Below are 24,522 nucleotides of genomic sequence, written 5' to 3'. Positions count from 1 at the left end.
TCCTTCCTTCCTTCCTTCCTTCCTTCCTTCCTTCCTTCCTTCCTTCCTTCCCTTTCTATTTATTCTGTTGTATTGTCATGTGTATATTGTCTTCCTGGTTCTATTTACTTCCATCTGTATCAGTTCATATAATTTCCTTCATGTTTCCATTTGTTATTTCTTTTTTTCTTTTTGGAGGGCAATTGGGGTTAAGTGACTTGCCCAAAGTCACACGGCTAGTAAGTGTGTCAAGTGTTTAAGGCCATATTTGAATTCAGGTCCTCCTGACTCCAGGGCTGGTGCTCTATTCACTGTGCCACCTAGCTGCCCCTCCATTTGTTATTTCTTACATGTAATAATATTCTGTTACATTCATATACTACAGTTTATTCAGTCATTTCCCAGTCAATCACCAACCATTTTCATTTGTTTTTTTTTCTTCCTACCATAGAAAATACTGCTTTGAATATTTGGGGTACAGAAGTCTTTTCGGTCTTTGACCTACAGGTACATATGCTCAGTAGTGGGCTTTCTGAATCAACAAATATTTTAGTGACTTTTCTTGCCCAATTCCAAATTGTTTTTCAGAAATAGTCCAATTCCCAGTTCTACCAACAATATATGAGTGTGCCTGCCCTTCCATAGCTCCTCTCACACTGACTCTGGCTTGTCATTTTTCCAGTTTCCTGGGTGTAGGGTGAAACATTAGAGTTGTTTGGAATGTGCATTTCTCTTATTATTTGTGATGGTCTTTCTAATGGTTATTCTTCACTGGGATTCTTTTCTAAAATCCTTTCTGTTCTTATTCTTCCATAAGGAGAAAGCTGGTTTCTGCCTGGAAGGCAAACCTCCTGTCCAATGTTTTCTTTCGGCTCAGTTTTAGTTACTGGGTTAGGGTATAGCTATAGTATTTGTCACTAAGTAAATAACAGCATAGATAGCATCCCACAAGTGCTTCTCATGTGGTTGTGAAGGAAACACTTTGGAAACCTTAAAGTGCTACATAATTCCAGGTGTTATTTGTTGTGGATGTTTTTTTTTTTAAATCTTTGTTACTATCCTTTTCTCTTCTTTTTCTTTTTTGCTTTTTGGAAGGCAATTGGGGTTAAGTAACTTGCCCAAAGTTACACGGCTAGGTTTTTTTTTGTGTGAGAGGGTGTTAAGTGCCTGAGGCCAGAACCGAACTCGGGTCCTCGGGACTCTGGGGCCAGCGCTTTACTCACTGCGCCATCTAGCTGCCCTGTCCTTTTCATTTTTTAGGCAAGACCCAGCTTGGACCCAAGTGAGAAATGCTTGAATGATGTTATCAAGTAACAAGGAATATCTTCTTATGGTTTTTATATTTTTCCTTATTTAAAATGCTTGGATTGGCTTGACAGGTTTTTGGTTTTGTGACAGGCTGCAGTAAGGTGCTGCTGAAACCCAAGACAACAGAAGAGGTTTCCCAAATACTCAGGTAACTTGAGAAAGTGCTATGACGATGTGGATGGTATCAATAAATATTTATTAAATGCCTGCTGTGTGCCAGGTGCTGGGCTAAGTGCTGGGGATACAAATAGGAAAAGATCAACACAAGCCCTGCCCTCAAGGAGGTTACAGTCAAATGGAAGCTGGGAAGTTGGGTCGGGGAGGGGAGGGATCCATGTTGGGGCCTGTGGAGGAGTCAGAGAGATCTGAAGTATCACAGCCAGGTGGGAAATGAGATTTCCATACTGAGGCCGCTCCTTAAATGGAGGCTTTGGAGTTCCTGGTTTCGCCCTCCAATCAGAGGGGAGGGCAGAACTGGGGTGAGTACCAGGGCTGATGGGAATGAAAAATGACACGTGCTAAACAGCCCCTTTGGCCTTTCCTCAATCTCCCAACCAGCGGCTCCATCATACAGAGCATGTGCTTGCCATTGGGAGAAACCCAGGATTAAGAAAGGACAGCAGCTGTAGTCTAACACTGAAGAGCTGAGAAGATGGCGAATAAACGATAGGAATGTTTCTTTGCACTGCCTTCAAAAGAGGCTAGCAAAACATTCCTTGGAGTTGACAAGGACTATTTTTTTGGAGTAATAAGTTAATAAGGAACACAGAAGGAGCATGGCATGGCATAGTGAGTACTTAGCTGGCCCAGGAACGACCAGGGTTCAAGTCCCATCTTTGACACATGATGACTGGGTGACACTGGCCTGGTCCCTTGACCTCCGAATGCCCCTCCCCTCTCTGACACCGTTGGTGGCATATCACGTGCCTGTGTGGCTAGAAAGAGCAATTCCCGACACGGATGAAATTGCAGGTTCAATTGGGGGAAAAAAGGAATATACAGTCAGGAGAAAAAGGGAGTCCTTTAGGATTGACTAATGGAGGCTAACGCAGAGTGGATTTTGAAGCCTTATTGTAGTTTTTAGTTAGCTAACTTAAGTCCACGAGGGAGATCCCTTGTGATTCCATGGCTGGTGATGGGAGACCATTTACACCAATGTTCTTCAGCTGTGGATGTTTCCTCGAGGGGCAGCTTTGGCCTGAGAATATGTGCCACTATTCAGATGTTAATGACAGTGAGTATTTGTATTTGAGGGGCTTCGGAGTTTACGAAGTACTGCTCATGGGTAATCTCAATTGATCCTCACAACTCTGTGAGGTTGGTGCTGTTATTATCCCCATTTTACACATGAGGAAACTGAGGCTGAGAGAAGCTCCTTTTTTTGGTCCAGGTTCACACAACTAAGTGTCTGAAACAGTATTGGAGCTCAAGCCTTCTTGACTCCAGGCCCAGAGCTCCATGCTCTGTGCCATCTTTGTGGCTTCTCTGTTCCTGAATTCAGACATCCTTTCATGGTATTTGAAGATGGCCCAGAATATATGTTACTGCCATCTCTTATTTTAGGTTGTTCTCTGCTAGTCCCATTCATTCATTCATTCATTTTTGGTGAGGTAGTATCTTTCCCCTAGTGGACAGAGACCTGGACTCACAGTCAAGATGACCTAAGTTCAAGTCTTGGTTCTGACACCTACTGGACTTTCCCAGTAGGTCTTTCTCTGTTTCTCTGTTGATTATTTCTTATTTATATTGTACAGAGTCATTTGTTTGCATGATGTCACCTGTGTTAGATTGTCAACTCCTTGAGGGCAGGAGCGGTGGTTTTTTTTTTTTCTTTCTTTGTATCCTCAGCTCTTAGCATGGTGCCTGGAACATAGTAGGCATTTTGTTCAGTCATTCAAGTTGTGTCTGACTCTTTCTGACTCCATTTAGGATTTTCTTGGCAAAGATACTGGTTTGCTCATTTTACAGATAAGGAAACTGAGGCAAACAGGGTTTAGTGACTTGCCCAGGGTCACATAGCTAGGAAGTATGTGAGGTTAGATTTGAATTCAGGTCTTACTGACTCCAGGCATGGGACTCTATCTACTGAGCCATCTAACTGCCCTAATGGTTACTTACTAAATATTTATTGGCTAGTTGACTCTGTGACCCTGGGCAAGTCTCTTACTCTTTCTATGCCAGGCAACTGTCAGACTCTAAGTCACAGAAAAGGGACTGATTTGCTATGGCAGAGGATATCTCCTCATCAGGGAGTTCACTAAACCAGTAAAATACCCAGGCCACACAAAAGGTAAAATCTTCCAGGCACTTAATTTTTTCTGTGCTCAAGTGTTCATGCCTTAGGAATGGGCATGAGAAGAAAAATATCCCATTCCCTTTTCTAATAATAGTCTCTTTAGCTCTCTGGGGTCACTGATTTTGTGTTTCCTATTTTAGGTACTGCAATAAGAAGAACCTGGCTGTTAATCCTCAGGGGGGGAACACAGGTATGGTGGGGGGCAGCGTTCCTGTCTTTGATGAAATCATCCTCTCCACATCCCTTATGAATCAAGTCATCAGCTTCGACCCTGTGGCTGGTGAGTTGCCCTGGGCTCTTCCAAGTGCCTCCTGGGGAGGAGCTAAAGAGAAGCCTGGCATCTTTTTCTTAGTTTAAATATGATTTACTTTCAGATTGAGAGTCAGGGCTGCCCTCCATGATAGCACACTACCTGTTTTAACAGATTTAATGATATTTTAACACAGCTCATTATTATTAATTGTTTAATTGTTCTTAATTATTAATTAAATAATAGTTAATATTTTAGCATATTTAATGATAACTTGGATTCTAGCTCTGGCTCTGCTACCAAATTATCTGGGGAAGTCATTTAATTTTTTTCAAGCCTCAATTTTCTGATCTGTAGCCAAGAGACTATAAAAGCCACCTCATAATGTGGTTGAGAAGAAAATGAGAAAATTAATCCATGTGAAAGCACTTTGTAAACTGTAAAACTATATAGAAATGCAAGGTGGTTATTCTTATCTAACTGACCTCCATTGAAGTATAGAACAAGAAGATAAAAATTATTGTTGATTTTTGGTCCAAAAAACAAGCCAAGACTGAGCCAAGACCTTGATTCACTGTGTCTGTCAGGCATACCCTGCCTTGCCAAATCTGGTGCATTTGAAATGATGGTGTTATCTTTAACTCCTCCCACATAGCTGATCAGTTACCAAGTCTTGTCAGTTTCATTCTTTACTATTTCTGGAGTCCAGCCCTCTTCCCTATTCCCCTGGCTCTCTGCCTAGCAGGACCTCATTAGCACCTTCCTGGATCATTTCAGCAGCCTCAGAATTTCACCCTCCCTCCCTATCCTTTCTAATAACAGCCTTCTTGCCCCTGCCTAGATAATCTTCCTGTGCCTTTCCATGCTCCTCTCATTCCTGCATTCTCTGACCCATCAAAACAAATCCTTTGCTGACCTGCTTCTGTGCCCTGTCTTTTTGTTCACAGTTTCCTATGTTTAGAACACCTTCTCACCTAATCTCCCTCTTACAAATGACATCTTTCACAGGAACTCTTCCTTCATCTCCTAGCTGATGACAATTCCCTGTTCATGCCTTACACTTAGACACTCAGACCTTATTTTGTATTGTAGCTATTGGTGTCATGTCAATTTACTAGATTCTAAGCTCCACAAGGGCAGGTTCACATCTTTTCTGAACTCTCAGAGCTGAGTTTGGTGTTCTGCATACCATAAGTACTTAAGTGTTCTTTGAATTAAGTGCATCATTTTGCATTTCTCATGCCTTCTTTTTTAACTTTGTGGTCTTTATTGTATTTGGGGTTCAAGAAAAATTTGATTAATTTGGGAAAACATTTTGTAGATATTGACCAAAACTTCATACATACAAAAAAATGAGAAAATTTGATTTCCTTCATGACTCACAAGAAAAAAATACTCAATTTATTTAGAAGATGAAGAAGCCTGGAAAATCAGGGAAATTCATTTTAACTATTTCTCCAGCTTTTTTTGTGTTTGCCAGCTACGCAGATGACTCGGCCTCATGACATTTTCATATTTATTGGCTTCAGGCCACACCAATAGGGCTAGCCTTTCCATTTATGTCCTTGTCATTTCTCCCCCAGGGCCTTTATCATCTACTCCTTTCTTGTTTTTCAACACTTTTCCTACTTCCTTCCTTCCTTCCTCCTTTTCTCTTACTGCATGGGAACCAGTTGCTCAATTATTACTAGCAAAGGCATTTCCAATTCCCAAGGTGAAGGATGAAGGCTTTTCTCTATCTTTCTCCACTGATCTGGGGGTGGGGAGGGTGGTGGTGACTCCTTCACTCAAGCCAGGATTCTCTCTAAGAAACAGATGTGGCTCAGGTGGTGTGACAGCTGTAGTTAGTAATTGCTTGTCTTTTGCCCAAGGTGAGTATGGGACAATAACTTGCATCTGGTGTTTTTAGGAATTCTGGTTTGCCAGGCTGGGTGTATCCTTGAGCGGCTGAACCAGTACGTAGAGGACAGAGATTTCATCATGCCCCTCGATTTGGGAGCCAAGGGTAGTTGTCACATTGGTGGAAACGTGGCCACCAATGCAGGTGGTCTCAGACTTCTGAGATATGGTTCTCTGCGTGGGACAGTTCTCGGACTAGAAGTGGTGAGAGATCCAAGCCTTGAGCAAACTTTAGGGCACTTTTATTCTCAATCTGGTCCAGACACTTCTATTCTTGCTACTTATGAATGTATTATTTTAGACCTTTCATGATTATTGAAAAAAAAAGCAAACCATAGCTATTTACCTCATTCTTATGATCACTATTAAGGAATATTATTTGAGGCTTCATATGTAGAACTCTATGACTATTTTTGCAATCAGTGGAGAGTGTGTGTGCATGTGTGTGTGCATGTGTGTGTGTGTGTGTGTGTGTGTATGTGTTTGCTATTCAGTAGCTTGCAGAATGTTTCAGCATGGTATAGAGAATAGAGCATTGACCTGAAGTCACACTAACCTGGATCAAACCCCACCTCAGATACTAGCTGTGTGATCCTGGGCAATGACCCCAAACTGTGAGCCTTGTCTGTTTCCTCATCTATTAAAGTGGGAACAATGACGGAACTTCCCTCACAGGGTACTTGTGATGACCCAAGAAGGTGTTTGTAAAGTGCTTTCCAAACCTTTACAGAGGGAGAGGCAGGTGAAAGTTCATTTGTTTCTGGAGGATGCCCTGATGCTGATTTCTGATGAGGTCAGCCTGGCTGTCTGAGTGGGGGGGAGGGCAGCCACTGGTGAGACATAATGGCAGCACTTATCTCTGAGCCCGGATCTTGTCTTTGAATCTCCAAGCCAGTTAATGACCAGCACCACACATGCGCCTTTGAGTAGATCCTTACAAATATGCTGAGCTTCAGATTCTGAGTGGGTTTCCTGTCATCTTGCATTTGCCACCAGAAAGTCCCATGAGATGGGACCATTCTGTTTGTTTCCTCAACTCTTTGCCCCTTTCCCCTTCATTTCCTAATTGGATGCCCCTGCTTCTCTTTGGCTTTGGAAGTATTGCTGAGCCCTATAATTAAATGTAGCTGTGTTCTGAGCACAATCAGGACTCCTAACAATAATAAAGTAAAAGGTAGAGATTCCTGTCACCCTTTCCCTTAGATCAACATCAGCAGGGCATTCCACTGAGTATGTATATGTCTGTCACTGAAGCAGTGTAGCAGAGGGAGTAGGGGGCTGACGTTGGAGACAAGAAGACTTGATTTTAAATCCTGCCTTTGGCATTTCTCATCAGGTAATCTTGGGTAGGGCATTGGACCTTGCTGAACCTCAGAGAACTCCTTGGGACCCAGCAACTAAGTCAGTGCTGCTCAGTGGCAGTAGTGTGATACTGTGGTTCACAGAGTGGTAGGTCTGGAGTCAGGAAGACCTCAGTTTCGATGCTGCCTCAGACACATGCTAGTGTTTGCCCCTGGGCACATCACTGAGCCTCTATCTGCCTCAGTTTCCTTATATGCAAATTGGTGATAATAATAGTGCTTACCTCCCAGGGTTGCTGTGCAGATCCAGTGAGATTTTATATGCATACACACACACGCACACACACACTCTATGTATATATGTATAGACATGCACACATATACAGTCAATCTTCAACTTTTTCAGGAGCAATGTTCCTAGAAAATTGTGCAAAAGTAAAAAAAAATGTGAATGTTGATACATTGAACCTATGGGAAATAGAGGTGAGGTTCCTACTATTATAAAAAACTGTAATCTTTCTCTAGAGACTGCTGAAAATCCACTCTTCTGCATAAAATTCTCTATAGCAAAGCACTAATTTGGATAATATGCACTTTTCCTAACAAAGCAAATATGAAATAGCCCATAAAATGCAGTGCATAAAATAAAATTGGTAACATGCAAAACATTTTTTGTTAGTAATTCTTTAGAATTCTGTGACCTTTCATTTTTACATGGAATTGGGGAAAAGATAAATATTATTTTAAAAACAAAAAATAATTCTCTAAATTTTTGTGCCAAAAATCTCAATAAAATTGATTTTAGACAACATTCACTTTTTGTAACACATGAAATCTGTGGCACCATAATTACTGCACAGATAAAATTCTTAAAACTAACCCATTTTTAACCCAAATATTCCCTTCCACTGTGTCAGATGGTGATGTCAGAGCATTGTGCTCTATAACAAATCTCTGATTCGTTATCACCAAAGTTATGACTGACAGAGACTGGACATTCTGGCACAAGATCTGTCTAACACCTTTGTGTTCTCACTAAACCACATTGCTGACTTTGTGTGCTTAGATTTAGGACTTGCACTACACTTTAGAGACATCACTCTAGCACAAAACTTGATTTTAAAGGCCACCAAAAATATGCAGTGAATGTACATTGCGGGGCAAACCAGACCTGCCAAGCACCGAGGAGGCCATCAGGGGCTCCACATATGTGCACACATATATTGAGCCTCTATTTTTTCTCAACTGTGCATAGCCATGAATGTGTATGATCGCCAAAACAAAGTGAAAAGGAGGTTACTAATAAAATCACATGAATAACTAATGTCATCAAAGTTAAATGTGTGAATGTTGAGGACTGACCACACACATCCATGTACACACATGTACACATGTATAAGCATATATATTCTTCACATTCCAAACCTTAAAGTACTATATAAATGCTTGCTTTTATAATGGTTATGGGTGAATCTTAATCTAAGAATTCCTCAGGTTGCTAAAAATCACAGATCCTTTTTGGATTCCACTGCCCATGAGTAAAATGGGGCTGAATAGGTTATTTCAGAATTTAAAAAATGAGTCTTAGTAGGAAGATGAAGAAACCTAAGGGAAGAAAGGATCTGGGTAGGTGTGACAGGAGCAGGCTCAGTGTGTGGCAGCCCTTTGGCGCCCCAGACCTCTGATATCACATGGCATAGCCTTCACTGGTGGAGACCTTGGACTGTGCCATCAGCAGTGACAAGTGATGAGTGTCTATGGGCGACATCATAGTACCAGGCGATCCAAAGGTTACATGTGATTGTGTTTGTATCATAAAGTTGATATCAACAAGTAACAAGAAGCTTACTATTGAGTCCCTTGAGTTTCTGGCACCTATCCTTGAAGTTCCATTGAAATAAAAAGTATTTATCTGTCTGTCCATCTATCCATCCATCCATCCATCCATCTATCTATCTATCTATCTATCTATCTATCTATCTATCTATCTATCATCTATCTATCCATCCATCCATCCATCCATCCATCCATCCATCATCTATCCATCCATCCATCCATCCATCCATCCATCCATCCATCCATCCATCCATCCATCTATCCATCTATCTATCTATCTATCTATCTATCTATCTATCTATCTATCTATCTATCCATCCATCTATCTCTATCTATCTTCCTGAGGACAGCCAGAGTTCTGCCCAAGGCTATGAAAGCACCTGGAACTTAACTGTTGATGTCACTTGGTTTGATCCTGTTCGAACTGGGACAGAGGCTCTTGATTGTTTATAGCCTTTTGTCTTGCATGTACATGTGTGTATGGGCATATGTATGTGAGCACATGTGCACTATATGCACACACAAGTGTATGCATGCAGTACATGCATGCATGCATGTGTGTGTTCATGCGCATGTGTGTGCATGATCCAGCTGGCTGTCCTCATGCAAACTGTATCTTCACTACCATTTGCCAAATCTCAAAGCTTCAAGAGCAAAATTGTTATTGCTTTGCCATCTGCTGATGGCTGACTAGGAGATATAAATATGCTTATTCCCTTATTTTCGGAGCATTCATCAGCTCCAGTGACTTCTTCAAAATGTCAGCATGCCATTTCAAATCCATGCTTCCCCCTTTCTCCTGCCAGGTGCTAGCTGATGGCCTTGTTCTGGACTGCTTAACTTCCCTGAGGAAGGACAACACTGGTTATGACCTCAAGCAGCTTTTTATTGGCTCAGAGGGCACCCTGGGCATCATCACTGCTATTTCCATTCTGTGTCCTCAGAAACCTAAAGCTGTGAACTTGGCATTCCTAGGTAGGACCAGCAGGGTGTCTCACCCTGACCATTAGAGGCAAAGTCCAGTGGAAGCTTGGGGAGCGGGGGCAGGTTTGAGTTGAATGTGAAGATGTTTGCTTGCCGGGGACTCATGCCTTGTTCCTCTGACTTTAATTATGGGTAACCGAGTCTGGACATGAAGGACTGGGAAACACAAAGCACCATCCCAAAGGGGATCACTTCACCTTGTGTATCACCATCTGGCCCTTATCTGGGCTGTCAAAATGAATGGTGCAGCTGGCATCATAGGCCCTGAAGGAGTTGGTGTGGCATTGGAACCAGGACACATTCATTCATTCAGTCAGGCAGTCTTCTCTGAGCCAGCTCCCTTTGAATTAGAAAAAACCTCTCAACTTCAGTCTGTGATTGCAAGCAGGAAACGTCTCATCATTTAACATCTGTTAAATACCTTCTAGATGCCAGCTCCCTTTAAAAACCCAACTTCAGTCTCATTATTCCCCCATATTGTTCACTATTCAGAATCCTAATAGAGGTGAACTCTAAGTGTAAAAGGGCCCATTGTTACAAGAACTAGCATCTGGGTATGGAAAAATCCCGAAGTTGTCTTTGTCCTTGGCATATATTTGTTATCCTTCATGTTCAAAGATGACACTGTCAGGCCATAGGTTTGGGGGTGGGTCCTACCCATCTTATCACCTGTGTTATTTTTTAGGAGTTTCTCTCTGGTGTATGAGCCCCTGTCCCATTGGAATGATATTACATTGTATGCCTCTAGAAGGGAGCATGGGAGGGCATTGCTTGGGGTATGGATCTGTTCTCCCATTTTTAACCAGTGATGACTTTCAGATGGCGATCAATGAGGCCATTTCTAATGCTTTGACCTTCTGTGGAAAGGTTGTCCAGGTTTTGCTGAAGTTCTGAAAACATTTACTACCTGCAAGGGAATGCTGGGGGAAGTCCTGTCTGCCTACGAGTTCATGGATAACAAATGCATGCAGCTGGTGGAGAACCACCTCCGACTGTCTAACCCAGTCAAAGGTACCAGTGCTGTCTTCTTGTGCTGGGAAATCAAATTGCTGATGTTTTTAGGAAATGTATTTTATCTTGTTGGGTGTTAAATGTTAGTTCTGCCCCTTAACATTTCAATGTGGAGAAAAACGTACAGGCTGAGTAGAGTTGTTTTCAGCAGCTGACTTGGAGAGATGTCAGAAATAGATTGAAAAATAGGACATGGAAAAGTTTGCATCGGGATGACCTTTGGCGATGCCACCTGCAGTATCTTGGATCTCTTTAAATCAAAAGCCACAATCAGAAAGCCTGCCTGGCTGCCTTTGTCACTTTGGAACCTGTCATTGCATTGTGCTCTGTGAGAGCAGAGATTTTAAGGCACCATTGAGGCCAGTGCCCCCATTTTACAGACTCAGAGAGAGTAAGTGGCTTGTCAGCAACTTCCACAGCAGCTCTGGGTTTGGAACCCCAGTTTTCGGACTCCTAAGCCTGTTCTCTTTCCATGTTCACATTGCTTCTTTGAAAATAGCACAGAATTTGGGCTTTGCTTTGGTTTGAATCTGTGGCAGGGGTATTGATACTCAATATAATTCAACAGATATATGTTGGACACCAGCTGTGTAGAAGCTAGGTTCTAAGGTTACTGAGATGAGAGAGTACAATTCCTGTTTTTAAAGAATGTAGGGTCTAATAGCATATAAATAAGACAGGAAAACAAATTGCTTCAGGACTTCCTTGGGAATGAAGGAAGTGATCGCTTAGAGCTGGTAGTTTGTGAAGACCAAGTCACACTGGGCTAACTTAATTTCCTTTTCCAATTGGGTTGCTAAATGATTAGATCAGGGCAGGCCAGGGACACAGACTGTGTCTCCTTCAGCTGTGCTCTAGCTGTCCTGGTGGGTGAGATGGAGAGATACACCCAGGTGACAGTCCACTTAGGTTGATTCAGGACTAGACCCAAAGAGTGATGGTGGATGGATCAAGGCCGACTTGGAGTGGTGTGATCCAGTCTCCTTTCTCTTCTTCCCTTGGTCTTCCATGCTACTTCTTTTTTTTTCTTTTATTTATTTGTTTATTTCCTTTTAGTTTACAGGATTCAATTCCACAATTCCTTGAATTTCACATTTTGTCCCCCTCCCTCCCCTCCCCGCCATGGCAGCTTATAGTCAAGTATAGGATCTGTAAATACTTTCACATTATACATTAGTCAGGTTATAAGGACGGATTGTACCAGCTGATATGAAAAATGGTAAAGAGGACATAAAACCAAATAAGAGAAGGAAAAAGATCAGGTATTTTGCTTCCACCTGGATATAATCTTAGTTCTTTCTAGTTCTTTCTCTGGATGCACATATTTCTCTCCATCATGAATCTTTTGGGATTGACATATCACTGCATTGCTGAGAAGAGTCCAGTCTATCAAAGTATGTCATCACACCTACATTGTGTCTGTAATTGTGTACAAATTTCTCCTGGTTCTACTCTTCTCACTCAGCATCAGGTCTTTTAAGCCTGTCCAGGTAAATATGAAGACCGTCTGCTCCTCGTTTCTTATAGCACAATAGTATTCCATAACATGCATATACCACAACTTGTTCAGCCATTCCCCAATTGATGGGCATCCCCTTAATTTCCAGTTCTTTGCTACCACAAAAAGAGCTGCTATAAACATTTTTGTACATATGGGTCTTTCTCCCATTTCTATGATCTCTTTGGGATATAACCCTAGGAGTGGTATTGCTGGATCAAAGGGTATGAAAGTATTTATAGCCCTTTGGGCATAATTCCAGATTGCTCTCCAGAAAGGCTGGATCAGTTCACAACTCCACCAGCAATGCATTAGTGTTCCAATTTGCTCACATCCTCTCCCACGCTACTTCTAAAGACTCCCTGTTCTGGAAGAAGCAAATTCCTGAGATGGAAGATGAAAGGCCTATCAGTGACTTGCAGGGGAGGAGGGGAAAAAGTGATTTTCACATATGAGCTGCAAGATCAGAAGTAGAGTTGTCCATAGAAGGAGCAGCCAACAGACAAGCCTAGAGGAAGGAAGTCAGAGCGAAGCGTGTAAAGGTTAAGCCCATTTCTGAGAGCACTGAAGGTAGTACACGTACCTAGAGCAGGAGAAGTGAATGAAGAGGAATGGAGGCCAGAGTGGAACAGGAGGAGGAGCAGACTGGATTGCATTTGGGAACAGTCCTGGTACTGTGGCTGATCTCCAGCAGGTCTCCAGAGCTTAGTCTTATTCCCTGATGCAGTGCCTATCCCTTTGAACTTCAGCAGATGATTTCTTGAGTTGCTACGGCTAAACCCAGTTATCATCTGACTGCCAAGCTTTGGGTTCTGGCCTCCCTGAACCTCACTGAAGAGCAGCATCTTTAGAAGAAAGCCTGGACTTGAAGCCATGCCAGCTTGGCAGGATGTGTCCGAGCTGGTGTTGGTCAGGCTGCCAAGGATGTCATGCCATAGTGAGGCACTGGGAGAGGGCACACCTAGTGGGCAGTCTAGTCTGTAAGTATTTGAATTCGATTGAATCATGACTGAGCTTTTCTCTAGAGTCACTGTGGGAGGGATGATGTAGAAAGCAGAAAAGCCAAGTGGCGCCAATTCCGAGCTTTTCAGGAATTGATGTTAAATTACTAGTTTGATTTATGTCTCTCATGTGGTGTTCTTTTCTGGTTCCAGAAAATCCTTTCTATGTTTTAATTGAAACTTCGGGCTCTGATGCTGGGCATGATGAGGAAAAACTGAATAACTTTCTGGAGCAGGTCATGAACTCTGGTTTGGTCACCGATGGCACCGTAGCCACAGATAACATGAAAATAAAGGTAATTCTGTTCCTCATTATGTTTGGGAACCTTTTCTTCTTAGATTTCATCATGCCTTGGTGAATTCCCTAGAACTTAATGTTATTTAGGGACTTTGGAAAAAGATTAACAAAAAAACAGCTCCTGTGTATTTGTAAGTTAACAGATGCAGAATTTCCCTTTGAGTTTGGTGGTAAATGTTTTCTTCTTTGGTGCTGACCTGTTGGAATCTTTTTGGTGTGGGGGACTTTGGGGATAAATATTCCCACCATCAACACAGACCAGCAGCAACTGGTCTGAATCTTATGGCCTTTGTCCATTAACTGGGGGCACTAAGAGGTTAAGTGACACACACAGGGTCACATGGCCAGAGGTGTCAGAGGTCCATCTTGAACCCAGGCCTTTTTTTTTTAAACACAGATGCTAATTATCCTTTGTGTTGCACGTCCTCTATTAATGCTTAATAGTGGTATTTTAATTTTCTTAAGATTTGTGATAGAGAATAATAAGTTTCACTGCCCTATTTCATTAGTTTGTGAATTATTGTCTTTTCTTGATTTTGTAGGTGGAGGTTTATTTTTTTTTTTTTTGGCCAAAGATGAACTTTGCTTTATATCATTTGTCTTTTCTTGGTGGGAATCAGAATTTTAAAAATCCTTCCCTTATTAATAAATTACTGTTCACTTGCTAGACTTCACTTTCCCCCCTTTTTTAAGATAAATTTTTTTTGTTTTTTGTTTTTGGTGGGGGAAGGCAAGGCAGTTGGGGTTAAGTGACTGGCCCAAGGTCACACAGCTAGTAAGTGTGTCAGGTGTCTGAGGCTGGATTTGAACTCAGGTCCTCCTGACTCCAGGGCTGGTGCTCTATTCACTGTGCCACCTAGCTGCCCCTTCCCTTTTTTACAAAGAGATTAGGAAGTGATTTTTCATTCTAGGAAGGTTTCTTTGCTTCATGCAAGTATGTAAGCCAGGGTACCTTTAAATAGTCCATTTCTGCAGCATATTTAAAATGAGAGTCAGTATAAAAAGCTTGATTTCCACAGAACTCTTTAGGAACATAGCCTGAGAGTTGTAACTACTGGCATACCTCATTCTTGTCTTTTTAAAGTAAAAGTTCCTAGTGAGTGAGGTATCTTCTGGGATTTACTATCATGCGTTAATTTGGAAAAAATATCAGTTTTACTCTAAATGCCCATGTGACCCTGGATAAGTCACTTAACATATTTAAGCCTTAATTCCCTCTTCTGTAGAATGGGGACAATAATAGCTCATCCCTTAGAAGGCTGTTGTCAGGATCCAATAAGCCATTGAATGCACCTTGTGTTTTTCTTCACTGGAGCTCCTCTAAATACCTGTTTTTATTTCCCCTGACTTTCTGCCTCTTAGATGCTGTGGGCCCTGAGGGAGAGGATCACAGAGGCTCTGAGTTGTGATGGCTACGTTTACAAATATGACATCTCACTCCCCGTGGAGAAGCTGTATGACATTGTGCTTGACATTCGGAGCCGCCTGGGCCAGAGTGCCAAGAACGTGGTGGGCTATGGACACCTCGGTGAGCGCCCCTCTGGGAAAGCCCGTTTGCCCTTGTTGGTGGGACGATAGTGCATTGCCTCAAGAACCATGGGGCTCAGTTAGGTTCCACTGCCTGCCTTTGTCACCCGTTCATTTTGTGGCCTTCTGTGTTGACATCTGCAAAATGGGCTTCAACAAGGCTGGCCAAGAGCCCCAGAGAATTGCCAAAGTGCTCTATAGATTTTGTTTTGTATTGTTTGGAACGATTGTCCTGTGTAGTTATTATGTTTAAAATTTTTTTTGGAGGAACCAGATCTCTGATGTCATTAGTTCAGGGCACTTGGCCTGTGGAAACCGTCCTTACCAAAGCACCTTGGCCCTGCTCTGCCACTTAGAGATTGGCAAAGGGTGCTGAGAAGTCATGGGACTTGTCCAGGGTCACCCAGCCAGTCTCTAGAAGAGGCAGGTCCTTCTGCCTGCACAGAGTCAGCTCTCTCTCTACTGGCTCCATGTTAACCTCCTTCCCCACCCAATCCTAAGGGACTGCTTTTCACAGGATTCAACCTGGTATGCATTTAAGTGCCTACTGTGTGTAAAGGTCTAGAATTGTGTGTTGGAGATGCAAACACAAGGCAGTTCCTGCTCTCTGAGAGCTTCTGTATAGGGGGCATGCAGCATCAGCACAATTTTGAGGCTGGAGAATGCACCCAGAACCGAGAAGATTAAGGAAGGGTTTGTGGAGGATGTGGCAGCTGAACTAAAAATGTGGAGAAACAGAAGTGAGAAAGGAATGTGCATCAGGCCCGGGCAGCAGCTTGGGAAAAGATGGGGGCTTGGGAGGCCTCTTCCAAGGAACAGCATAAAGAGGGATTCTCTGAGATGTCTGGAAAGGGAGTTGGGAGCCTGACTGTGAAGGGCTTTACAAACCAGAGGATTTTGTATTTATTCTGGTGAAATAGGGAGACACGAAAGAGTCTTAGCCAAGGGGGTTGCTAGGCCTCCAGCTTGGGAAGCTTATTTCAGCAGCTGTGTGGAGAATTGGCTGGAGAAGAGAGATTCTGGCCCCAGCCCTGGGACAGCAGTTTGGGGCTTGGGACACAAGGACCTGAAGGAGGGGGCTTCAGGTCCAGAGCAGGCTAACAGAGGCGTGAGATGTTGGGGGCAGAGATGCTGAGGCTCGAGGCCACTGAGTGGGTGTGGAGGGAGACTCTCAGGGAACTGGGATGAGCCAGGGGTTTCCCTGGGAGTGATTACAAGGAGGGTGATACTCCCAACAATAATAGACAGCTTGGGGGCTTGGAGGTAATGAATTCTGATTTGGAGATATTCTGTTGAATGTAATGTAGTGGTTCCAGTGTTGGTGTCCAGCAAACAGTAGGAAACCTGAGGCCAGAATTCAGGAAATTAGGGCTAGATATAGAGTTTGGGGTATAGAGATATAGAGTATAGGGCTTGGGGGTATTGATATCTAGCATGGCAGCAAGACAGCACAGTGTAATGGATAGAAAGCTGTCCTCAGAATCAGGGAGACCTGGGTTCAAGTCCTGCCTATGACACTTGGCTGTCATTTAACTTTTCAGTGCCCTAGGCAACTCTCTGACTAAAATTGTAAAGCAGTTGCCAATCAGCATTACTCAGAGGCATTCCTAAACTGAGGAAATCCCAGGGCTGGTAGAAAGGCAGCCTGTAAGCCACCTCGTACAGGTAATGGGTATCATGCAGATAGGAGGTAATGGGTATGATGCAGTGAGGAGGTCCAGTAAAGTACAGGAGACAGTGTTTAGGAGGTAATGTCTTTTAATGTCTTAGTGCTCGTAGATTCAAATAATTCTGCCTGATTATGCAGTCAAATCAAGTCAATAAACTCTGCTATGTGCAGAGTATGGTTTATAAGCAAAATGAATTAAAGATTGTAGAGGCAATTTGGGCTTATAGCCATCATTGAGCCTTGGTGGCACATACCTGTGACTGGATTCTGGCAGCAAAAGGTGGAGAGAAGGCACCAAGGGGCAGCACTGTAGGAGATGTGTTCATTTGAGGTGAGAAAAAGGGAGCAAGTCCAAAAGCCATTGGCACTGGCATGAAGGCATAGCTTTGTAGTGAGAAAGACTTCACCTATTGGGGCATCTTCTGGGGTGCATTTTGTGGAGGCGAGAAGAGCTGGTGAAATCTTGGATTGCCTTGATGATGATTTCATTCTTCCAGAGGCAGAGAAGCTGATGAGGGGACCTGGCACCGAGGACCTGGTTCTTACCAGTAGGAAGAGCTAGTGGGCACCATGGGAGGCAGTAGCCCTGCCCTTTCGGTGGATGAAAGAGAAAGAGGGGAGAGGGAACATCAGAGAGTTCAGAGCAAGGAGGAAGGATGAGTGGCTCGTGGCCTAAGGTGATGCAAGCAGTCTGCTTCCAGGAGGAAATGGCGAATGTTGAAATGCCAGTTATTCCAGTGTGGAAGAAATGAAGTAGGTGGTAGAAAGCTGCCTAGTGAAGGTGGAGATGAAGCCTGGGAATGGAGGCCGGATGTCCTGAGTGGAGCTGCTCTGGAACAACGATGTCAGCAGCCTGAGAGCCCAGGAGAGGCTGGGGCTTACTGGGAATGCTAAGGATGACTGCTTTTGTTATGTTGAGTACAGGAGGAAGGTCCCTGAGAGGATGGGCCTGCTGCCCCAGGTGGTAGGATGGTGATGGAGAGCAGAGAGCAGTCAGCACCAAGGACAGGGCTCTTCAGACTGAGAAGGGTAGAGCAGGGAATGGTCAGTGGGGATGCCCCAGTGCTGCAGTGCAGAGATGCCAGAGGCAGGCCCATGCAGCTTGCCCCCGGTCTAGCTTTGATCTTCCTGGTCCTAGATGGTGGGAGCTCATGCTGGACCTTGGATCCAAGGGCAGAAGCACACAGTTGCTTGACCTCACACTCCAAAAGGATGAGCTGAATCTGGGCTGCCATGTCCATATGGCATCACATTTCCCTGTCTGGATCAGATGGTGTGGCTCCCGCACCCAGGTCCATTTTGGGAATAGCACTGCTCACAGTCCCCATTAGTAATCTAGTGGTCACATATCAGGTATGGGTCTCCTTGTTCTAAATGATGATGGTATTGATGGGCTGCTCACTTTGCAGCTTCTAGCTCCACTTAACAATTTGTACCAGAGTGCAGCAGGAGGTGGGTGGCTACATGAGCCTCTTCAAGCAACTTGCAATTGGGAATGTGGACAAAGCCATGGTGTGGGGCCCAGTTATTCAGTGAAGTCGGGAGCAGCCAGATCACCTCCATTGGGCTGAATGCATCCCTGCCCTCTGGGGACTGAGAAGAGAGCTCTGGGAGGGACTGGAGCTGGGTGCCATGCATACCCATTACCAGACAGGTGACCTTCCCAAGGCCCAGGCAAGGTCTGCCTTGTGCAGAGCTGGCCAGCAGACCCCTTGTACAACTGGCAAGAGAGGCAGCATCCAGGCCCAGGACTTTGGGGTGCCCCTCCCTCTCCCTCATCCCTGCAGGTGGCTTGCCTTCTGCCCCTGCCAGGAGGTGTGTGCCAGGCATTTCCATTGCCACTGGGCATGTGTGGGCTTCAGGCACTCTGGTACCTGCTGACTAACACTCAGATGCTCAGCATTTGCAAAGGTCTGAGCCTGTGCCAAGCCTGGCACCTGGAACATCTGGCAGCTAGGAAGGCCAGACTCGTTATGTGCTCAGGAGAACTCAGGAGGCTGAGGGACTGGCTCATGGTTACACCCCTGGCGGAGGCAGATTCAAATCCTACTCACTTGACTCCAAGTGCAGGATCCTTAATGCCATACTGTGGTAATGAAAATGGGTCATGGATGTATGTGTGTGCATGTATGTGAGTGCATGTGTGTATCTGTGTACATATGTGTGTATGTATGTGCAGGTCTCTGTGTGCATGTATGTACATGAGCGTATGTGTGTGCATGTGTGTGTGTGTGTGTGTGTGTGTGTGTGTGTATAGGGACATGTCCATGCATGGGATGGTGGCAGTGGTGGTAGAAGGGAATTGTCTGGGCAGGGGGGGGAAGGGGGGAAGTGGGGGGGGGGAAGATTACACTTGGGAGAGAAGCGCTGCTGCTGAAACTCCATTTGTTTATCCCACTGGCCTTTTAATCTTGGAGATAAGGGGCAGCTGGGTGAAGAGTTTGTGCCCCATTCCCAGATTCAGCCTCTGGGTTATCCTTCAGGGCTGGGTGGTGGGGGGCAGGCTAGACCCTGGGTCCCCAGCACTGTATTGGAGTCCTTCTTGTATTCTCCAAGCCCACTCTGAGGAGGGCAGCGTGTTGGGGGGGTGACCAGAGCTAGGTTTCTCTATGGGCATGTTGCTGGAAGGAGGTTGATGGGTCTGTGGCTTCCTCTCCCCAAGCCCAGCCCAGCCTCCCCAAAGCTAATTTGACAAGGCAGGTTTTCCCAAAAGAGGTGTTGGCCTTCTCAGGCAGGGGCTGGTAGAACGTGTGTGTCCATGGCAGCTCTTGGTGAAGGAGCTTAAAAGAAAAAAAGAATCTGAAGGACCATGGTGCACTTTGAGTCTGTAACTTTCCCAAAGCACCGTGACCTAGACCTAAGTGATTCTATTTGATTCTTAAATTGTTCAGTCAAATAGACGTGTCAGGTATCCCCATTCTATAGAATAAAACCCCCCAAACTGAGGCCTGAAGACCTCAGGGACTTGGCATGGTCCCACAGCAACCTGGGGCTAGAATTTGGTGTAGCTCTTTACCCAGGGTCCTTTCCCCACTAAATCTGTATAAGTCCCATGGAAGCCAGAAGGGCCTTAAATGAGTGGAAAGCCATCCATGCTCTTGTGCTGAGGCCATTATTCACAGCTAGTAATGTGGCTGTTGGCTTCTTGTGTCTGAGAATTGTTTTTGCCTCATTTTGTTTTAAAGAAGTCATACGATCAGTCCAAGGCTCTGCCTGTGGGTTCTCAGGAAAGTCTCAGTCATCATGAGCTTTTTGGGGGCAGCTTCTGCTGAATTTTGTCAAAAGCAAATCCACCAAAGCTGTACTTGACCAATGCTCAGCCAAGGGCTGGTCTGTTGCTGCCAATATCCTCTCTGTTTTCCATGATGCTGCATGTTTATGGCGCTTTCCTTAGCAGGATGCATGCATGGTCTCTGATCCTGTTATGTTCTGTTCCTTCAGGAGATGGTAATCTGCATTTAAATGTCACGGCCAACTCATACAGCTCTTCCCTCCTGAAGGCCATTGAGCCATACGTGTATGAGTGGACCGCCCGGCACCATGGGAGTATAAGTGCAGAACACGGGCTGGGCTTCAAGAAGAAAGATTTCATTGGCTACAGTAAGCCCCGCGAAGCAATCCTTCTCATGCAGCAGATCAAAGGCATGTTGGATCCCAAGGGAATCTTGAACCCTTACAAAACCCTGCCATCGAGTTCCTGTTGATGCTGCCCTCCTGTGGTGATTGCTGCTGTCTAGATTCATGTCGACTCCCCCCATCTCCCAAATCAGTATTCCTTCTGTGTTTCAATCAATGCTTGCAATTAAGAGCCAAGAAGAACTTCAGACACACCCTCATTGTACTGATTGTGGTGACTCTGGAGGACAGAGGGCTGCCTGCCCTTTCTCCTGGCTACCACTGCTCTGGTGTGGCTTTTTCCTAGCTTGGGGCCATCATGCCCCTATTCTCTGGTGAGGTAGAGTGGAAAGAACGATGTATCTGGAGTTCAAATCTAGGTTCTGGTACTTGCCACCTGTGTGATCTTGGAAATTCCCTTTAACTCTGTGGGCCTCAGTTTTCTGACCCATGCAATGAAAGGGGGTTGGACCAGACTACCTCCAGGTCCCTTCTGGCCCTAACCCTCTGTCCAGCACATTCAGGTGAGTCAAAGTATGGGAATGATGGCATGGGTTGAGCCCTCCTCGTGTTTGCCATAAGATTCAGGGTGATGGTCCTAATGGGTAATGTGAATTTTTCTCTTTTTTTCTATTCCTTAATCAGAGGCAGGAATGTTGGGAGTTATCGCTGTGATGCTTACCTCTGATTAAAATGGTGAAGGCATGTGTTGGCTGTCTTCAGGGTTCTCTTCAAGGCCCAAAGTTCAGCACTTTGATTCTGTAGGAAGAGATGCTCTGTGTCAGCCTTACACAGAATCATAAAAGCCCTACCTGCCTTCAGCCCTGGGTAACTAAGTCACTAGACAAGCATCCTTCCCTATTTCTGTATACCAGCTGTGCATTTGGGACAAGGATGCTAAGAGCTAGGTCTTTATTTCAGTCATTTTACCCTGATTCCAAGTTCTACAGAGGTCAGGATTGGGTGACGAGGACATGGCAGGTGTAATCAGAACTTGCCCCTGGATTTCATTGGATTTCTCTTATACTCTAAGGGTTCCAATGTGCTTGGCATTTTATTTTCTTTGATCTTCCCAACAACCCTATGAGGTAGGTGCTTCTTTTAGTCCCATCTTACAAGTGAGAAAAGTGAGGCTGATAGAGGTCAAATGGCTTGTCTAGGGTCACGGAGTGAGTTGAGTGTCTGTGGCAGGGTTTGAACTCAGATCTGCCTTCCTGACTACAATTCCAGCACTCTTTCTACTACACCACCTTAAACACCCAGAGCACAACGGTAGCTCATAGCACGTGATTATATCTGCCCCTGATGAGTAGAAATCCCAAAGAAAACTGGGCAAGACTGTGTTGATGTGGATTTTCTCATTTGGAAGGCCAAGCTAACCCTCCTGATGGAGCACTCCCTTGGTCACTTTAGTGTTTCATCTTGACTTGTCTGTTTGGAGACACAAGTAAACCAAGGCACAGAGTCCTGCTGCGGGCCCCTTGCTCCAGTGTTTCATGGTCACATGATATCAGGAGAAGACCGTACTTGAGCAGGGAACCCCCTGCAGGGAAGGCTCTTGTCTCACTGGTAGATGTGTGATCACCTATGGTGTCCTGGGACGTGTGTTTTGTCTAATGCACTCAGAGTTGACATCTTCCCCAATATGTCCCACATCTTCCTGTAGCGGCACTTACTGGAGATGAAGACAGATATTTCCTAGATTTTTCATGATCTCTTTCCCCAAGAATAACTTTCCTCTGAATGGTCATTTCTGTAGGGTAACAAAGATGTTCCCAATGCAGGGTAGCAGAGGCACCGGGGCAAAATGGATGAGCCTATTGGACTGGAAATAAGATGACCCAGATTGTGTTTCCTGCCACCAATGGCTTCCAGTGTGTCCTTCATTGTAAAATTGGGAAATAGTGGTACAATAAAGCCCTCTTGGGGTGCTAGGGGGTACCATAGTGCACAGAGTGCTGGACCTGGAGGCAGGAAGACTCATCTTCCCGAGTTCAAATATGGCCTCAGATACTTACTAGCTGTGTCACCCTGGTCTAGTCACTTAATCCTTTTTACCTCAGTTTCCTCATCTGTATAAATGAGCTGGAGAAAGAAATGACAAACTACCCCATTATCTCTGCCAAGAAAACCCCAAATGGGGTCATGGAGAGTCAGACAGCACTGAAAGGAGTGAATAGCAACAAGGCCCTCTTCTAGAAAACCTCACTCTACTATAGATGATGATGACAATGATGTTCTCATAATATCGGTCTGATGACATCTCCAGAGTCCATAGTGCTGCCTGGTCCAGCTCCTTCACTATAACATACAAACTGTGGAAGGTTCAGGCTGGAAAAAATCCTTAAGAGGCTCTAGGGAATTGGTTCTCTGACATCCTCATCATGCTGGGACCTCAGTGCAATCACCACTGACTTGTCCCATGATCCTCCTGTGAAGGGAAATAGTATGATGTTCTTTGGTCATGGAACTTCTTGATGAAGGGTCAGGCAATGGAAAAGGACTCTACCCAGTAGTATTATTGAACAAACTAAATTAATTTGTTTTTTTTTGTAACTAAATTTTGGCATCATGAAATAGTAACTAAAATAATAAAGAAGCAAGATTTAGATTCATTTTTTCTCTGCGTGTGCTGGAGCCAGTCTCTTCAAAGGGATGGGCTGAGGTCTGTTGGGTGTGTGCAGGTGCAGAATGCTCCTTTGATGCTGTCATTCAATTCAGAGGGAGGGCACATCAACTTAGCAAACACTTTTTTTTTGGGGGGGGGTGTCACAAAACAATGGAGTCTAATTGCTGGAAGGGACCTCAGAAGTCTTCCAGAACCCTCCTACCACATCCCTAGCCATGGGAAACTGCAGAAGAGCTACTGGGAGGGACCATCAGTTGTTGCCAAGGGCAGCGTTTAAAGGTTCACGTTCTGAAAGTGAGATGAGAGTAAGATAGACTCCAGTTTGTTAGGCTCTCAAGCCAGAACGAAATACCCAAATACTGATGGATTGTTGGGGTGGGGAAAGGGAAGTACTTGCCAACTAAGTGTGAATATTATTCGACACTTACACCATCTCTGTTCACAGGTTTAATGATTAAACCTTTAATGATTAAACTTTAATCACAGTTAATTCAAAGAAGTTTAAGTTTTGAGATGTCCGGCATTCTGTTGTAAGATTGCGCCAAAGATATCTAATCTCTCAATTTGTTGTAACTAGCTCTAAGTTACATGGCCTATTAAAAGAGGAATTGAGTGACCGGGGAGAGGTGGTGGCTTTTTTGGACTAGATTGGGGTCCTAGAGGAATGCAGTGGCCATGAGACCCATCCTTAGCAGTGCCTGCAGAATGCTGATGATGCTGTTGGCTATGTAGAAGAGGCTGAGCTGCCTGCTTTTGGGAGTCATGATGACCCTCGCATAATGGAAATCATACAGAGCTTTGGAGCGGAGCACATGTGGATATTTGGTAACTGGTGATGGTCTGCTAATCAGGTGGGGAGGAGGAGCCTGGATCTGGGTGCATTCAAAAGGCTTTGCTCCATATTGAGTTGACTTCTTCTATTCTGGCCGCATTGCAGTGAGAGAAGAGCTGGTGTTAGGAGGGGAGGAGCCTCAGGCTCTCCCCACTGGAGGCCAACACATGACCCATGAATATGGACCTTCCTGCTTTGACTCTACACTTGTTCTTTTGTTTTAGGGGAAGGAGATTGGAGGGGACCACAACAGATATGGGAGAGTAAGGTTGGAGTACTTGATATAATGGGATCGTAGATTCAGGGCTAGAAGGGACTTGAGAGGTCGTTGAGTCCCATCCACTCATTTTGCAGATGGGAAAACTGAGGCTTAGTGACATTCATGTGACTTGCTCAAATCCTGAGGCAGGATTTGAATCCAGATCTTCTTGGCTCTAAGTTCATTGACCCATTCGCTTTGTCAAGGTCATATATTAATCTAGGTAGAGGAAGAACCCAGCAGCACCCCTACCCCAAGAAATCTGAAGGTGGAGACTGCCCATGTCTAAATCGAGGAGGGGTCCCTTCCGGTGGATTCAGAACTGGAAGG

The 24,522-nt window shown here is 44.5% G+C and overlaps 1 protein-coding gene across 4 annotated transcripts in view; it reads left to right on the top strand.

Moving 5' to 3' along the window:
- The window catches only part of D2HGDH (D-2-hydroxyglutarate dehydrogenase), a 39,528-nt gene extending 15,928 nt beyond the window's left edge, over window positions 1-23,600 (top strand). For 3 of the 4 annotated variants that reach the window (XM_069083343.1, XM_069083342.1, XM_069083341.1), the window contains 8 exons: window positions 1,378-1,435; window positions 3,724-3,863; window positions 5,743-5,936; window positions 9,676-9,844; window positions 10,721-10,864; window positions 13,517-13,659; window positions 15,024-15,189; window positions 20,299-23,600. In XM_069083343.1, coding sequence (XP_068939444.1) covers window positions 3,776-3,863; window positions 5,743-5,936; window positions 9,676-9,844; window positions 10,721-10,864; window positions 13,517-13,659; window positions 15,024-15,189; window positions 20,299-20,561 — 1,167 coding nt within the window. In that variant the 5' untranslated portion in view covers window positions 1,378-1,435; window positions 3,724-3,775 and the 3' untranslated portion in view covers window positions 20,562-23,600. The remainder of the gene's footprint in view (window positions 1-1,377; window positions 1,436-3,723; window positions 3,864-5,742; window positions 5,937-9,675; window positions 9,845-10,720; window positions 10,865-13,516; window positions 13,660-15,023; window positions 15,190-20,298) is intronic. The other variant, XM_069083344.1, reaches the window with a different exon arrangement.
- Window positions 23,601-24,522: the final 922 nt, after the last annotated feature.

This window comes from Petaurus breviceps, unplaced genomic scaffold (genome assembly GCF_028583685.1).
Source record: "Petaurus breviceps papuanus isolate PSGF00001 unplaced genomic scaffold, PetGlider_PUasm1.0 173, whole genome shotgun sequence".
In the NCBI taxonomy this organism is placed as follows: Eukaryota; Metazoa; Chordata; class Mammalia; order Diprotodontia; family Petauridae; genus Petaurus; species Petaurus breviceps.
This window is presented reverse-complemented; position numbering and strand designations above follow the sequence as displayed.